Below are 17,153 nucleotides of genomic sequence, written 5' to 3'. Positions count from 1 at the left end.
CTGAAAGAATCTGGTTAAATTACTGACCCAAGACTACATAAAACAATTAGTAAGAAAGCCAAGTCTAAAACCCAGGTGTCCAGACTTTTATAGCACACTACTCTATAATTCTGGTTTTTAAAATAATGTTATTTGGGTATATGGTGTGAATTTGTTCAGGTAGCAAATCACTTGCTTATTTTATCTTATATAGGTTAATATAATTTACTGCCTTTTACTACTGACCTATCACAGTTGTGCTGTATTGTGCTTGGGAAATGCAAGGTGAATGAGTACTAGACAGTAGTAAGAATTTAGATTGAGGTTTAGGTAACTCAACTGAAAACCTGCCTTACTACATTATTATGCTATTTAAATGACAGATATTTAAAGGGCTGTACCAAATTTGTGGGCCAGATTTAGCCCATGGACTACAGTTTGCCAACTTGATCTAGGAGAGTAACTCCCGTAGTAGGATTACCAGAATCTCAGCCCTTTAGCTTCTAAGAATTACTTTATCAGATAAAAAGTTAGTTATAAATCCATGGAAAAGAGTAAAGAAGTAGCTGTGGATCATACTGAGAAAACCTGAGGATGCCACATTTCTTCAGACATAAAGCATAACTGTGTCTTCTTTTTGTAATGTTTAAATTTAGGTATGAAGCCTATTCATGCTGCAGACAAACAGCTGCTTATAGTGGCAAATGCCCACATGCATTGGGACCCAGAGTATTCTGATGTGAAGCTTATCCAGACCATGATGTTTGTCTCAGAGGTTAAAAACATTCTGGAGAAAGCCTCTAGTAGGCCTGGCAGCCCAACTGCAGATCCTAATTCCATCCCGCTGGTGCTATGTGCAGATCTTAACTCATTGCCAGATTCAGGTATTTATAACATCATTTCCTCACTGCTTTCAATTTCACTTTTACTCTTGGGTTCAGAGGCCAGCTAGCTCCTAAATTTTGAATAGATAATTTCTCTTCTAAATTAGGGAATGTATCAGTAAGAATCCCATGGATGGGACACAGGGTAGTAGAAAAGAGTTCAGTAAAGAAGCTATTTCCAAAGGTGTTGGCTGGTTTAAGGGAAACAAAGCAATAAATGATGCAGTACTCTGCCACTAGGGGATTTAGTAATAGATCTCTTTACCACTCCTCTACCTAAAAGGGAAAGTAGTGGGAGCTGTCTGTCATCAGAACTTAGAAAAAATACAGTTGTAGGAAAGGGCCACATAATAGGAGTGATGACTTTGAATTGCATGAAGCAGTCAATCCCTGGCAAACCAACAAGAAGGGTACCAGGGGAATATATATTCTTACCTCTCTCTGCTTCTGTCCTCTGATCTCCTGCCAGGCTGCCCATTGATCAAATCCAACCAGAAGCTAGAGGGGGGAGGGATTTGCAGTTGATGCAATAAAGATCAGCTTCATGAGGCACAGAGTGTACTGCAGAAGGGTGATCTGAAGGGGCAGCCAGAAAATATTCATTACAGGTAGCTATCTAGTTTAATAATGTTAGCAACTTTTAAGTGAATTCATTAAGTGATATTTGGATACTGTTAGTAGGTACAGAAGAATGATTAAAATTATCGTAGGACTTCATATTACTTCTTGAGCTCCTCTAAACTACTTTATGTGTGAACTTATATCATTTTACTTTTTATAAAAATAATTTCTGCATTTTAGGTATCAAATAGAAAACATTAAACTATTACTTTTTTGCTAATACCAAAGCATATGTTAAATTTTGTATATTATCACTACTAGGCTATTTTAAGTTATTTAAGTAAGTAACAATAAGGTTACTATAAGATAACCTAAATGCCTCCACTTGGAATATTAAAAAAGTCACTGAACTTGAAAACATCTTTTTCTTCTTAGCAAATAATGCTGAAATCATTGTTAATAAATATCTGTCTTTAACTCCTAGCCTGATTGGCACTTTAACCACATGCTCCTTTCTTAATCCTTTCTTAAGTTGAATTACTCTCAAATGCAAGTTTTTCTCCCATTGTATTTGATTTGTTAAAGCCAGTTAGCTGGCATTTGGCAACACAACGTAGTGAAATGACTTTGGTGCCAGACTGTCATGGTTGGATCCTGATTCTGCTACTTATGAACTATGCAATCTGTGACTAAGTTCCTCATTTTTCCTTTTATTTTTTTGTTTTGAGACAGAGTTGCGCTCTTGTTGCCTAGGTTGGAGTGCAATGGTGCAATCTCGACTCACTGCGACCTCTGCCTCCCGGGTTCAAGCGATTCTCCTGCCTCAGCCTCTCAGTAGCTGGGATTACTGATGCATGCCACCACGCCCAGCTAATTTTTGTATTTTTAGTAGAGATAGGCTTTTAACCATGTTGGCCAGGCTGGTCTCGAACTCCTGACCTCAGATGATCCGCCCACCTCAGCCTCTGAAAGTGTTGGGAGTTTACAGGCGTGAGCCACTGCACCCAGCCTAGTTCTTCATTTTTAACAAGGGGGGAATCATGTTATCTACTTCGTAGAATTGTTTGTGAGATTTACATGAATAAAGCACTTAGAACAGTGCCTGGCATGTAGCAAATACTAGGTAAATAATAGTGCCTTCTGAACTATTTACAATACTGATAATTGTGCTTATCACACATTCATTATATCTTACTATCAATCCTTATTACAAATAGAAAGATGACTCTAATAATGCACTAATCATCATAAGGGTTTTGATACTGTTTTCATATTTGCTAATTCAGTGGAAGCAGTGCACTTTTCTGAATGCTATTCTTCTCTTCAGCCTTGTATTTTTAGCCAAGTGGTATATTTCTGGCATATAATATTCTTTATAGTGTCAGACTGAGAAAACTCACTGTAGCTCAAAATAAAGAATGATATTGTCTAGCTGACACTAGACATTGAAATGTTAAAGATGCAAAATCTGTTTTTGTTGTAAACGTTTTTTATTAATATGTTCTACTTATATATTTGCAAAGTTGTTGCTTAGAATGGGAAAATGCTATAAGAGATAGTGGTTTGGAATAATTTTCCGAAAACATTTAGAGTTAATGCCTTCCTGGTGAATGCCATCCTAGGTCCTGGAAATCATCTTTGGCCTGAAGAACCACCAAGAAAACTAAGGATATCTTTGAGTGTTCCTGATATATTTTGTTCTGAAATAGGCAAACATCCTTTGATTCAGTTGATTGAATCGTATGAAATGGCTGGTATTTGATTTTTTATTTTTAAATAATGACAAAAGGCAGTTTTATATGGTTCAATCTAAGAAAACCATTCTGAGCCTGGTGGATTAACCTGGTAACAAGTCTTGGCTGTGAAGCCTTGTGTAAGGTCTAAATGCTAAATGGGAGTGTCTCTTTCTTCTTTATTCTACCAGGTGTTGTGGAATACTTAAGCAATGGAGGAGTAGCTGACAACCATAAAGACTTCAAGGAACTAAGGTACAATGAGTGTCTTATGAACTTCAGCTGCAATGGAAAGAATGGAAGCTCAGAAGGGAGAATCACACATGGCTTCCAACTTAAGAGCGCCTATGAAAATAACTTGATGCCTTACACCAATTACACCTTTGATTTCAAAGTGAGTGGCAGCCTTTGGGCAGGTGTAGAAATTATTTCAGATACAAGCATGTAACAAGAAAGGTGTAAATTCTTTATGATTAATTGTATAATCTTCAGGAATTTTTAGATTCTTAAAATGTCTAGGCTAAGTATGCACCTAGATATAAGTAGGTTTATTGGGTTTTGTGGCTATTGTCTTAAATTCTTTTTGCTCTCTCGTTTGTTTAGATTTTAAATAATAACAAAAACTTCTGAAATGCCCACTAGGTACGAGGCACTTGTCAAAGCACTTTGTATATATCAATATAGTTAACCCTCACCTGCTCAAACCATCCCTAACTTTCAGCAGTAACCTCCCTCCTGCCCCCGACAGAAAAGCACTGAATATAGCAAAACTCACTTTGAATGAATTTATGTAGTATTTTCTCAAGATTTTCTTTCTACCTTCCATTGATGTCTTAGTATCTTTAAATTTTTCAGGTTTCTTTTGGGAATGGGGTTAGAGAAGGTTGTACTTTGGTTCTATTTTATATCCATGTATTTGTACTAATATATTCCTAGGCAGTGGAACACTCTAAAAGAAAAAGACATTTTTTGACAAATACAAAAAAAAATGGAAAGGCCAATTGTATAGGACCAGCTCTTCTTTAGAAAGACAGATTGTGGTGGCTTTATGTAATCTCTTTTCCAGTGCTAGTTTTCTGATCACTCTGTGTACCTGTAACTCTGCTATTGTACCTCTCTTTGACTTTCTGGCATTTCAGGCATCTATAGTAGAATCTTACACTATCTGGAAAAATCCAAGTGTTAGAAAGCAGTTTGGTATAAGAAGCCTAGCGGGAATTTAATAAAATGCCAAAGGAAATTTACAAATGGCCTCCCTTACATCTCCAATAACCTTTTTCTGTTTTTGTGTGGGTTAGCTCCTTTCCAAGAAACAAATAGGAGGAGGAAGAAAAGGAATTCATGTGTTGTTAATAATCAGCTTTCATAATCATGAAGTGGAAAAAAAAGTGCTTAGAAATAAAATCTAATTTAGTATTTTTGCTATTAGAAAAGATAATTCAATCCAGCGATAGTTCATTTTGGTCCAGCCACTCATATGTAGTGATGTGCTGGTAAATATTTAATAATGAGCTTTTTGGGAAAAAGCTCTGATTTGTGGTGTTTGCCGATATCTGTGGTTTAAGTACTTCTACTGTAGCAGAATCCCTCCCAACACGATACCATTGAACACAGAGTTGGGAAGAGGTGCTAAAAAAGCTAGTACTAGCTGACTCTAGCACATCATTGCTTTTATGTAAGCTTAAAGGAACACCTTTTAATGGTACACAGTTTACCACAGCTTAAATCCTATCCTTGTAACTATAGTGATATATATCTGCCAGCGTAACCCAGAAAACCTGTGATAAAGTTCCTGAAAATAAGTGTTTAGTAATTCTGCAACTATCATTATTGTTTAGGTATGTGTGTAGGTAAAAAGAAAAAAATTTTTTTCTTTTTCACATAGACCTTTTTTTTTTTTTTTTGAGATAGGGTCTCAGTTTGTCGCCCAGGCTGGAGTGCAGTGGCAGGATCTTTGCTCACTGCAGCCTCAAACTTCTGTGCTCAAGACATCCTCCTACCTCTGCCTCCCAGGTAGCTGGGACTACAGGTACACACCACCACGCCCGGCTAATTTTTTGTATTTTTAGTAGAGACAAGGTTTTGCAATGTTGCCCATGCTGGTCTCAAACTCTTGGGTTCAAGCCATCTGCCTACCTCAGCCTCCCAAAGTGCTGGGATTACAGGTGTGAGCCACCGCACGCAGCCTAGACCTTTTTTTTTTTTGAGACAGGATCTCGCTCTGTCACCTAGAGTGGCACAATCATGACTCACTGCAGCTTCACCCTCCTGGGCTTAGGCAATCCTCCCACCTCAGCCTCTTGAGTAGCTGCGACTACAGGTATGTGCCACCATGCCTGGCTGAGTTTTGTATTTTTGAGGGCTTTTTATTTTGGTAGAGACAGGGTTTCGCCATGTTGCCCAGGCTGGTCTTGGGGTAATTTTTGTAATTTGAGGGTTTTTTGGTTTTGGTAGAGACAGGGTTTCACCATGTTGCCCAGGCTGGTCTTGAACTCCTGGCCTCAAGCAATCTGTCTACCTCAGCTTCCCAAAGTACTGGGATTACAGGTGTGAGCCACTGTGCCCAGCCTAGACTTTTTAAAAGCTTATTTCTTTCTTGTCTGTAAATAAAAAATCAGAGAAACACCATTTGGGACATTAATCTACCTTCCTTAGTCATCTGAATTGGTTTAAATTATTTATTGACAGTCTTTCAAAAGATCTTGTGTTAATAATTGAATAAAAAATCCTATTGAGCCATTTACGTTGTTCAAATAAGTACAGCTAAAGAACTAGAAATGTCTGGCTCAGAGAGTGTTTGATGTTTGGATGTGTAAGATAGAATCAGAGAGAAGGATAAAGGTATAAGTTGGTGGGAGAGAGTAATATATGGGAAGATAAATAGGCTGGCTGGATAGATAGATGGGATGAGAGGATAGGATAGTATCTGAAGGAAAGATGGCTAGAGACTAAACTAAGGGCACACATGAGTAGAGAGAATTGAGCTCTTAGTCCAAGTAACAGAAAATGAACTTTTCAGTTTTATACATATATTTTGTAATGCTATCCCAGTATTGAAATCTATCAGTAAAAGAAGATAGGTAACATCAGATATAAAATACCTTGTGATCAGCATCGAATACAGATCCATTTGTATTAGTGAGGAGCCATTGTATCAGAGAGGTGTTAAATTTTGTTTCTTGGCTTAGTATTTGTTTACTTTCTTGGTCTTTGAACAAAATAGAAATGTAGAAAAGAGGTAGTTAGAGCTCAGATTCCTTTAATTGCAAACTGATTTGGAATGAACTGAAGAGTAAACAATTAGAAGAATTACTCCTTTTTCAACATTACTTTCAGACCAGGTAAGTTTAATAAACAGCTTAATTCAAACCTGCTGCTGATCCTCACCCCACGCTTATCCTCTAATCTGAGGGTGTGCCTGAATCATTTAATAAAAGGAAGGGCAGCTTTTATTTTATAGCAAATAGTAAACTTTTCTGTTACATTATGAAATTGGTATTATAATTTTCTGGCATTCTTTTAAAAAACAAAGCTTAGCATAATGGTAACTCAGACTATTAATATTTTCGTTGTGTTTTGACTTTTTTCCAAATACAGTTCTATAGACTTATACAATAATAGTCCTTACTAATATAAAGAGTGCGTTTTCCCACATTATTAGTATTATATCTTTTAAAAAAGAAACTGACTCAAAAGGGTTAAAAATCATTAGTCTGTAACCTCCTTTGTGCCTATGATCAAAGTTAGGGATCCTCCTCATAGATGTATATGTACAAATATGTTGGGTGAATTCACAGACATAACCTGGCTAAGGGTTTTGATAAGAGTTTTTACTCCGGATATTTCAAACCAAGAGAATGGTTACAAGTGATGCGTTCAATTAAAAACATCTTACTTCCTGGAGTGTTTAACATTTTTTTTCTTGGGGCCTACCTTTGCAAAGAATTCTAGCAGTTGATGTGCATGATGGCACTCTAATAAGGTTGTAAGATATAGGAGGGTTTGTTGCCCAGGCTGGAGTGCAGTGGCGTATTCTCAGTTAACTGCAACCTCTGCCTCCCAGGTTCAAGCAATTATTTTGCCTTGACCTCCCTAGGAGCTGGGACTACAGCTGCATGCCCCCAGACCCAGCTATTTTTTTTTGTATTTTTAGTAGAGATGGGGTTTCACCATGTTGGCCAGGCTGGTAATGAACTCCTGGCCTCAAGTGAGCTGCCCGCCTCGGCCTCTGAAAGTGCTGGGATTACAGGAATCAGGCATGAGCCACTGTGCCCGGCCTTATAGGAGATTTTATTCCACATAAGTAATTGAGATTATTTCATGTGTTTTATTTCAGAATTGAAGCAAAAAGTTGTCTCATAAGGAGAAATAAAATTACCCTGATCCTTGTTAACTCATTTTCTGAAATATCACTGTAAAACTAGGCATATAACCAAAATGAAGGGATAATACCTTATGATCCTATCATTTTTTGACCATTTAAACTTGGAGTCCCCTGGACTCATGTAAGTTCCTTAATTTGTGGTAAAGTAGGGTTGGATAAGGGCTTCTTTTCTTTTATTATTATTATTTTTTAAGAGACAGAGTCTTGTTGTCAGCCAGGTTGGAAAGCAGTGGGACAATTATAAGTAGCCTCAAACTCCTGGACTCAAGTGAGCCTCCTGCCTCAGCCTCCCAAGTAGCTGGGACTATAGGTGCATGCCGCCACACCTGGCTAATGTTTGAATTTTTCGTAAAAACCCGGGTCTCATTATGTTTAACCAGGCTGGTCTTGAAGTCCTGGGCTTAAGCCATCCTCTTGCCCCCGCCTCCCAAAGGGTTGGATTATAGGCATGAGACACTGCACCTGAATCTTCTCTCTTAGGAAAGGAGCAGTTTTGGTGTTTTGATATTGGTCAAATGAAAATCAACAAACTGAAATGATTGTGTCCAAAATCTCACAATATAAAAATTTGTTTTCATTAAAAGTTTTTGTGTTTTAAGTAGCCCGTTTCATTATAATACTTTTTAAAGTATTGGCTGGAACTCATGTATAGTATTTGTAAATAGGTTTTTACAGGTGTAGAAATATTTCTCCCTCCTTGGGCTCAGGCTGTCCTGATATGAATAGGAACTAGATAGGAAGAAATTTGATTTTGCTCTCTTGCATACACAACCTGGGATAATAAAAGCCCCCTGGTTTTCAGACTTACTGATCAGACTAATCAAGTCATCTAGCTCTGAGAGATAAAACTGCTATGTATGGCTTCCTGCTGAATGATTTTTGCTGAGTTATCCTTATGCAGGAAGGAAATCCAGAATTTACACATATTCTAGTATTTGTGAAAATGAGTATTTTAAATTAAGAATAGGACAGTTAACTGTGTAGTGTTTTGTATGTATGTAGCATATCTGGGAAAGCTAAACTAGGATTAGCAAATTCATAAACATGGTTTACTACAGCTTCAGCCAGGTGTGTTTGGATATCTCGATATGCAAATAATTGAAAATAATACCATAAACTATGTATGTGCTTATATAAATATTCTTATTTTCTACTTATTATAGCCAATAGGATTAGTACAGGTTCCATTATATTTATACTGATATGTTAGATTTCACTAAACCAAGCAGGCCAATTCTAAAGACAACTGGACATAATTTAATGTGTTTAGCTTCTCAAATTATCACTTACACACAAATGGAAGGATTTATAATTCCAGTAGCATGCTGTGTTTCCCTATTGAGCCACCTTTATTTCATGTAATACCCATTGAAGATTTGAGCCTTACTTGACCCACTATCAAGACAACAGGTACCAAAAGAAAAGATACTCAGTTTTTTGTTTTTTATAAGTTATGGATTGTTCTTTATATATCCTGAATTTTTCTTTTCTTCCTGTCCCCAATCTCTTTCCAGGGCGTGATTGACTACATTTTCTATTCCAAGACTCATATGAACGTGCTTGGTGTCCTGGGGCCTTTAGATCCTCAATGGCTGGTTGAGAACAACATCACTGGGTGTCCACACCCTCACATCCCTTCAGACCACTTCTCACTGTTAACACAACTTGAACTCCACCCTCCACTCCTGCCTCTTGTCAATGGTGTTCACTTGCCTAATCGGAGGTAGTGGAGTACTGCCCCGCCAAGACGGGGATCTGTTGCTATGGACCTGTACAGTTGTAAATCAAAGTATGTAGGAGTGAAGTATGGCCATCCTTAAGCTGCTTCTTCAGGTTTCTTTCATTATGTGTTTGCTGTAAGACTTTGTACATTTTTGTGCATATTGGTATCATTTGGCAGTAGGGCTGGAACCAAAGTATTACTCTCTTTCCAAAATTTTAATTTAACATATTTTTAAATTGGACCTCCTTCTTTATATTGTATTAAGAGCCAGCATTCAAAATTGATAAATTACCAATTTGAGGCCCAACAACAGTGTATTTGTTTTTCCAAAACAAATACTTTCTTTTGAGTGGTTTCAGTAAGCCAACCATTTTATAAAAGGCAATTTTTAAAAACTATAAATACAGTATTTTAAACTGAATGATGATATGCCTTCCAGGGAAAACCTTGAATTTTTCCTTTATAACTGATTTTTGGATTCCCAAGTCATTTGCACATTAACAGAGTACTTAAATTTGCTCGTTCTGTACATAAACTATGAGATAGCCTCTACACGTTGTAAGAGAATTTGAAAAATTAAAGATGGTTGTACAATATGCTTTCATAATCAAGCATGTAACACCACAGGACAATTTGTTGGCCAAATGCTAGTTTGGGGTTTTTTTGAGGAATCAATTTGGTTTTTTTGTCCTCTCTATATAACCTTGTTGGAAGTATTAATTCTAAGCCTGTCTCTCAAGTTATTTATAGAGAAAGAGTAAGTAATCTATATTGCCACATACCTTGAAAATAGAATGCGGTACATTTAGGATGCCCACAGAATGAATTTTTCCTTATTCCAATTCAACCTTCTTTCTGTTCGGTTGTGCCAGGAAAACAGATGTTATATGACCTATATCATTTTTGCCATTATAGTCAGACATTAAAGAAAATCTGAATAAAAGGACCTTGATCAAAGTTTCAGATAGGGAAAATCATACAGATACTTTATGTGTTTCCAACATAGATTATGGGGCTGTTGGTTTTTTTGAGATGACAGTGCAAAGGATTTGGGAGAGAGGGAACACATTTGGGGCAGTAGTTGAAAACCTTGGGCCATTGTCCTGACTCTAGCTGCCAAATGGCCATCATATGCTTTTAATCTTTGTTTCCTTTGTCTGTCAGGGTTGAATTAAGAAGCTACTGGTTTATTCCCAGTTGTTGATGCCTTTAGGTATGTTGGAATCTTTTTTTGCCTAGGAGGGGCCAGTTGAAAATCTGTGACTCAAGAGGCAGTGAACAGAATACTGTTTTCTGGGGAATAATTGGTTGGCTACTTGATGTTAATTATGGCACAGTAACAGGAAAAGGTTGTGTCTGTGTTTTTAAGTTTTTCTTTATTCTGCTTTTTTGCTGCTATAAGAGTTTTCTGAAATTTATATTTTAAACTTTTCATGCACTTTACTGTTTCTAGTCTCAAAATGTGATATTTTTATTAAACAAGAAATTTTCCATTATGCGAATGAAATTTTAAAAGACAATAGCCTATATTTGTGTCTCACTAATATATAAAGTACAGGTCAAATTTAAATTATTTAATTAGTTTTAAATATACACAATTTATCTCCTCTTTCAAACCTGACATCTTAGACTGTTTTATTGGTCTTAAATGATACATTTACTTTGGTCATTTTATGCTAATTTCTTCCATAGTAAATTAATCAGGCTATATAAGATAATATTTCCCCAGAAGGGTAATTTTAGTGGGACAAGGGTGGTGGGATGATGTCATATCATACATGGGATTGCATCAGAAGGGTTCTGTAAAGCCTAAACTCCCTTTTAAAAGTGCCTAGTGATAGAGGCGTTGTTTGTCATCTGTTATAATTGGAATGTCATTGTAGTTCAGTGAATTTTGATGTAAATAAAATATTCTTTTAAAAATGTTAAAGTACCAGAATAAACAAAAAGAAACAACCCTTAAGATGACAGATTTTCCTCAACATGCAGGTTTCCCTTCTTATATACCTCAAGTATCCAACATCTAGCCATGCAAATTGATTACCTGAAGCATAGTACTGGAAAGTAGAATAGCATGAAAAACTTAATTTTGTGGACATTACCTTTTTTTGTAATCAGCTACTGTATGTTTTATTTTAGATCTTTTGTTTTGGGTGGGTTTTCTGCTCTGGAGGTATATGCACTAACAAAACATTTTCCTCCTTTCATATACGCATGTTAATTAGCAATGTGAGCAATATTTCCTACCATACTTCACTCCCAATATTTTTTGAGATGTTTGTATAAAATGGAATTTAAAGTTCACTTATGATTGTATATGAACCACAGAGGAGCCCATTTATTAATAAAAAACTTTTTTAATAGTTAAATGTAGAGGGAAAAAATAAAAAAAATGGGAAACGTTGTAAACAGCTTAAGTTTATTTTGTGTATGATCGAGGCACTCTGTTGCAGGAAGGTGTGTAATTGGGTTCTCTCTGCTTCAAATGCGCTCTTTCAAACCATTCATTATCCTGTGTATTTTTAATGTGGTTTTAGTAAATGTTGGTAGTAGCTCTGTTGAAGTAGGTAATTGTGTTATGTTTTGGGTGGTACACACTTGGGGCATGGTAACCCAAATTTCATGTGCACGGTTTCCCTTTAGCCCACTGCCCAAATTTCACATACCCTTCACCCTCTGTTCCCTTTGTAAAAGGAGTGGTATCTGTTTTGAGCTGCCAATTCAGATGATCAGAAATGCTGCTTTCCTCAGCATTGTCTTGTTAAAACGCATGCCATTTGGAACTTTGGCAGTGAGAAGCCAAAAGGAAGAGGTGAATGACATATATATATTCAATGAAAGTAAAATATATATTCTCATATACTTTCTAGTTATCAGAATGAGTTAAGCTTTATGCCATTGGGCTGCTGCATATTTTAATCAGAAGATAAAAAAATCTGGGCATTTTCAGAATGTGATACATATTTTTCTAAAACTTAAATATTTCGATATTTGTCTAAGAACTGGAATGTTCTTTAAATTTACTAAAACAGTATTGTTTGAGGAAGAGAAAACTGTACTGTTTGCCATTATTACAGTCATACAAGTGCATGTCAAGTCACCCACTCTCTCAGGCATCAGTATCCGCCTCATAGCTTTACACATTTTGATGGGGAATATTGCAGCATCCTCAGGCCTGACATCTGGGAAAGGCTCAGATCCACCTACTGCTCCTTGCTTGTTGATTTTGTTTTAAAATATTGTGCCTGGTGTCAACTTTTAAGCAACAGCACTGCCTAAAAGCAAGCAGAGAACAGAATCCCAGCACCATTCTATAGGCAACTTTTTAGAATTCAGATATAGTAAATCTGTTCCAGATTTATGATGTTTTATGTAAAAAAAAAAATTTTGTATAATAACATAGCTGAATATTTTTGTTTCATTTCTTTGATGTAAGGCGTGTGAACATTCGTTTGAATATCACATGTTGAAGTCAGGTATGGCACAATGGGTTCTGAGACCAGCTTTTCCTCCCCTCCCATTTGCCTTGTTCCAAGCTCTTTCTTTTCAAATTACTTTTCTGATATTCACAGGCAGATATTTAATTTTACTAATTAGCATCCTGTGTGAATGTATTAAAGAAGCCACTGTGTTTTAGTGTAGCTGGCAAAAATATAAAAGCTCCGTTTCTTATTTGCCCGTATTTTTTGGTGTCTTAAAGTTATATATTAAATCACAGAGAAGCAAGGGAGAAGGTTGAAAGATATCTAAGGCTCATATCACTTGATTCTATGGTAGATTATATTAGAATTGAGGATGTGGCACATTAAAACTGGAACATGGGCAAATATAGTGTTCCATTTTAAAATTCTAAGTTTATATTGTTAAATGGGTAAAAATTTAAGTTTGTATTTGCATTTCCAAGCGTTTCTAAAAATCAGTAATGCCATCTATACTTTTAGTATGAAACAGCAGAGTATAGAAAGCACAGGGAAGAATAGGCTAAATATGTTATTTGAAGAACCAGAGGCATATAACCATATCATTATGTCATTCATAATACATGGCTAGATTTTCTAATGATAAAACTGTGTCCCAGTGCTTATTTGATTCTAACCTATTAAATTCTGTTTCTGAGGTATTTTAATAGCTTTGCAAAATATGCTGACCAGTTTTTGGAAAATAATGGTTTTTATAGCAAGCAAAGACTTTACGGCACATTTTCAAAATAGCACTCATACATACTTACATTTTGACAGAAATGTGAATTCTCACATTGGTAAGATATTCTTTTTGCCACCTGCCCTACCCTTTAAAAAAGGTCACTTTTGTAATGTGTAGCAGATTCATTTACGCCTTTCCCTTTGAGTCATATCATGTTTGGAGAACTGTGTGAATTGTAGGTAGACAGATTAACTAAGGAAGCCAGAAACTTGAACTAAAGTTTTGAATTTGTAGACAGATGAGAACTTTTATACTATGGTTGCTTTGGGCGATTCTAATTTTGTAATAGCATCGTAATCACCAAAATTAAATTCAAACATTTTAGTACATCTTTAACCTGTCTTATTTACCAAAGTTCTAATCTGTTTAAGAACAGGACGCCAAGACCATCTTTCATTTTATAGAGTGATATGCTCACCTTTATTTTATAAGTGTCACCTTAAAGCTTGAGGGTAAAAAAGAAGCAGCCCTTATATCTGTACTACAGGATGTCTTGAACAAGATTCACAGAAAGAAACTAAGCAGTTCTTTCCAGGAAGGTGGTAAGGAAGAGCATGCATATTTCTTGTTTTAACCAAATACCTTTTTTATGTAAATGTCTCTATTAAACCACAGGTCCTACACCAGGAAGTAGGGTGATACCAGGAAAATACCAAGCTTTATGAACCCAGTTGGCAATTTCTTGTGGCATACGTTTGGTTAGACTTGGGTTATTCTTGGAACCAAAGGAAAATAAACATGTTGAGTTCTTCTTTCAACAGACGTGAACATTGAAGTAATGGAATATTTTTTAAGCAAAACAGCTTTCACTTTCAAAGCATATGAAATAAGGACATTTGTGCTTATTAAATGTTAATTTTTATGGTACATTGTATAAACTGGGTAGCATTGAACTGCATTTAGAAGTATGTCATCAGAAACAAATCACATGAAAATGATATACAAATGCCAAGTGATATGACTCTTTTGGCATGGTGGTAGCATGGTCCATTCAGCTTTCAGAATCTTTCGGAGGCTCTAGTTTGGTGCCTATTACTAGTTATTTTTGTTAGGACAATCTCAAAATTTAGATAATTTTCCAGTTGTATGTCTGTCACTTTTAACTCTAAGGCATAAGAATCATGGTAACCCTCTCAGAAGTGGTCCTTTCTTGCTCATTTCAGTTCCGTATTAATTTCAAATTACTGATGTATTTTCTTTCAAGCTATCAATCGTTATATGTACCACATTTTATTTAGTTTGCAGTTATCTGAAGTCACAAAATTGGTTCAGCATTGATATCAAACAATGGCTTTGCTTCTTACCAAACAGACTTAGTATCCTGCTGCTTGTTTCAATCTTGAGGCAGTAAGTGATGCAGTATCTGGGTTTGTATTTACTTAGAAACTGTACTGTCCTTTCTCTGTGCTTAACTTGCTAAAAATATATTCCCTTACCTGTGAAATTCCTGAGCGGTGCTCTGCCAACTTTTCAGGGGGAGGGATTTGGATGGCTGTGTTACTGCACACTGGATCTGGAATTGTTCAGGGTTATGGGTGACACATTTCTTAAACACCAGCAGCACTGAGATGTGCACTATGGGCATTCGTACAGTTGTCCAAATGCAAACAACTTTTTCATCTTGGAGAAGCTGAGATACAGAGTTCAATAGAAATACTTAGAATATTTTGAGAAGGTTGAATGTTTCATCTTTGGCTTTGTTGTCTCTGGAGTGGGGAAGTATGGTGGACTTTTTTTTTTTTTTTTTTTTAAAAAAGAGAGTGTGTATGTACTTTTTCTCTCTATAAGGGCCAGGGTGTGTTGGTCAAATTCACCATGGATTAATTTATGTCTTCTGTTGTGATTTTTTTCAGCTATATAACAAGTGCCAACTAATTGTCCATGGGACAATCTACTTTTCCACTCAGTTTATCGTTTGAGTAGGGAAAGGTTCACTTATTTTCATTACCTGGCATTAAGTTAAAGAATTCATTATTTTGCATACATTTGAGTCATTCTGTGGCCTATAAAGTGTTTTTGTAACTATCTAATTCTAATGGTTGGAAAGCAAAGCACATGACTATAAAACCAAGCAAGGTGTTTTAGTAACTTTTTCCCTGAATACTTGGTAGTTTCCACTGATACTATTCCAAAACAAATTCTGCTGTTTTAGGTTGTATATTTACTTTGCTTTTGTTCTAAGAAAAAGCCAAGGACTAAATCAACTTGTTATTGTGTTTCAGTAATCAGTTTAAAAATCTAAGATTTTTTAAAAATTAGAATATTTAATAAAGTGCCATGTAATTGTAGCTTGCTAGTGTTTAATGTTTAATAGACTGGTTCTGTAGGTGTTTTAACCATTTAACACTCTCTGCCATCCCTGGAGACAGTGGTTCTACTCTTACTGAATGCATTCTCTTTGACAAAATCACCAGCTGCTTTATTTTTCTATTTATTACAGTTAAACAGTTGATGAGGTCTGAATCTTGACCAAAACTGCTCAGCTGAGATGTTTTTCACAATAGACACTGTACAAAGTGTGCGTGCAAAAGGACACGGTTGGTAGTATTTTTTCATTAATGTGAACATTGACTTAAAAGCAGTCCTGCCTTTTAAATCTTGTGGCAGCTCAGAAGGGAGGTGCTTAAGAACCTTAACTACTATGTCAGATAACAAAATATTTTTTTCCATTTTGGAGATTGGTTACTGCTCACACATGATGTATAGGGCTAAATATATGCTTGTTTCCTTGCACCTGTGTACTTCCCTTCTCTCCCTCCCTTTCCTTCCCCTGTAGGCAATAAATGGCCATTTTGCAACTGCATACCTTTGTCTTGGTTTTTGACTCTTTATTTGTGCAGTATAAACCTCTGCTTTTAGGTTGATACGTCTCTTCTAAAGTGAAGTAGAGAGCCGAGATAATTCAGGGCAAAATACGTAATTACGAATTCATGCTACATTTTTTTTTTCTAGTGAAAACTACTAAGTACCTTGTTTAAAATAAAATCTGAAGCTAGTTATATGACTTGCTTTGCCTGAAGAAACCAGAGCCAAGGGGTATATGTCACTTCAGAGTGGAACTTTAAGAGCCAGTCTTTAATTTGCCGTATTTCCTTTTCTTGCCTGTGTGATCATAGAAGCCTATGTTGAGATGAAATCTCTCATTCCAGATCCTTAAGTGACTTTGATGAACAGAACTCCCCTGCTGTCCTTTGGACATGTAAGAAAAAACTGCTAAATCTCAGTGTGTTAATACAATAAAGTTGTGTTATTAGGGCTTAATTTAGTCCATCCTGACTGACAACCACCAGACAGATATTGCTGAGTTATCAATATTGAAGAAACTCAACAGCTGGACCTGCTAAGATCTCAAATAAATTTCATTCAACAAATATTCAGGTGTCTTCTATTAACAAGGTGCTGTGGGTATATTAAGATGAAAGACATCTTTATAATGCCTGTCCTCTGAGAATTCATATTGCAAATACTCTTTATGACACAGAAGATATTCCAGTGTTTTAGTCAAAGTAAAGATATCTTAAATCGTAGAATCTTGGGAAAAAAGAGAAGGCACATAGTGAAATAGGAATTCTGCAAACTATGTTTACAGCTATTCAGCTGAAAAATGACTTTAAGTTGTAATGGAGAACGTTATTTTTAGTGAAACAGAAAACTGCTGTGCAGCTTAGTAAGTACTTGGAAAAGAT

General features: G+C 36.0%; 1 protein-coding gene across 6 annotated transcripts in view; it reads left to right on the top strand.

Moving 5' to 3' along the window:
- Positions 1-16,270, top strand: part of CNOT6L (CCR4-NOT transcription complex subunit 6 like) — a 103,073-nt gene extending 86,803 nt beyond the window's left edge. For 5 of the 6 annotated variants that reach the window (XM_007998983.3, XM_007998981.3, XM_007998982.3 and 2 more), the window contains exons 10-12: positions 636-863; positions 3,349-3,551; positions 9,056-16,270. In XM_007998983.3, the coding sequence (XP_007997174.1) occupies positions 636-863; positions 3,349-3,551; positions 9,056-9,268 (644 nt within the window). In that variant the 3' untranslated portion in view covers positions 9,269-16,270. Of the gene's footprint in view, positions 1-635; positions 864-3,348; positions 3,552-5,068; positions 5,187-9,055 lie in introns of all 6 variants that reach the window. The other variant, XM_073017426.1, reaches the window with a different exon arrangement.
- Positions 16,271-17,153: the final 883 nt, after the last annotated feature.

Source organism: Chlorocebus sabaeus, chromosome 7 (genome assembly GCF_047675955.1).
Source record: "Chlorocebus sabaeus isolate Y175 chromosome 7, mChlSab1.0.hap1, whole genome shotgun sequence".
Taxonomy (NCBI): domain Eukaryota; kingdom Metazoa; phylum Chordata; class Mammalia; order Primates; family Cercopithecidae; genus Chlorocebus; species Chlorocebus sabaeus.
Note: the sequence above shows the minus strand (reverse complement) of the source record. Positions and strands in the feature narration are given on the sequence as shown.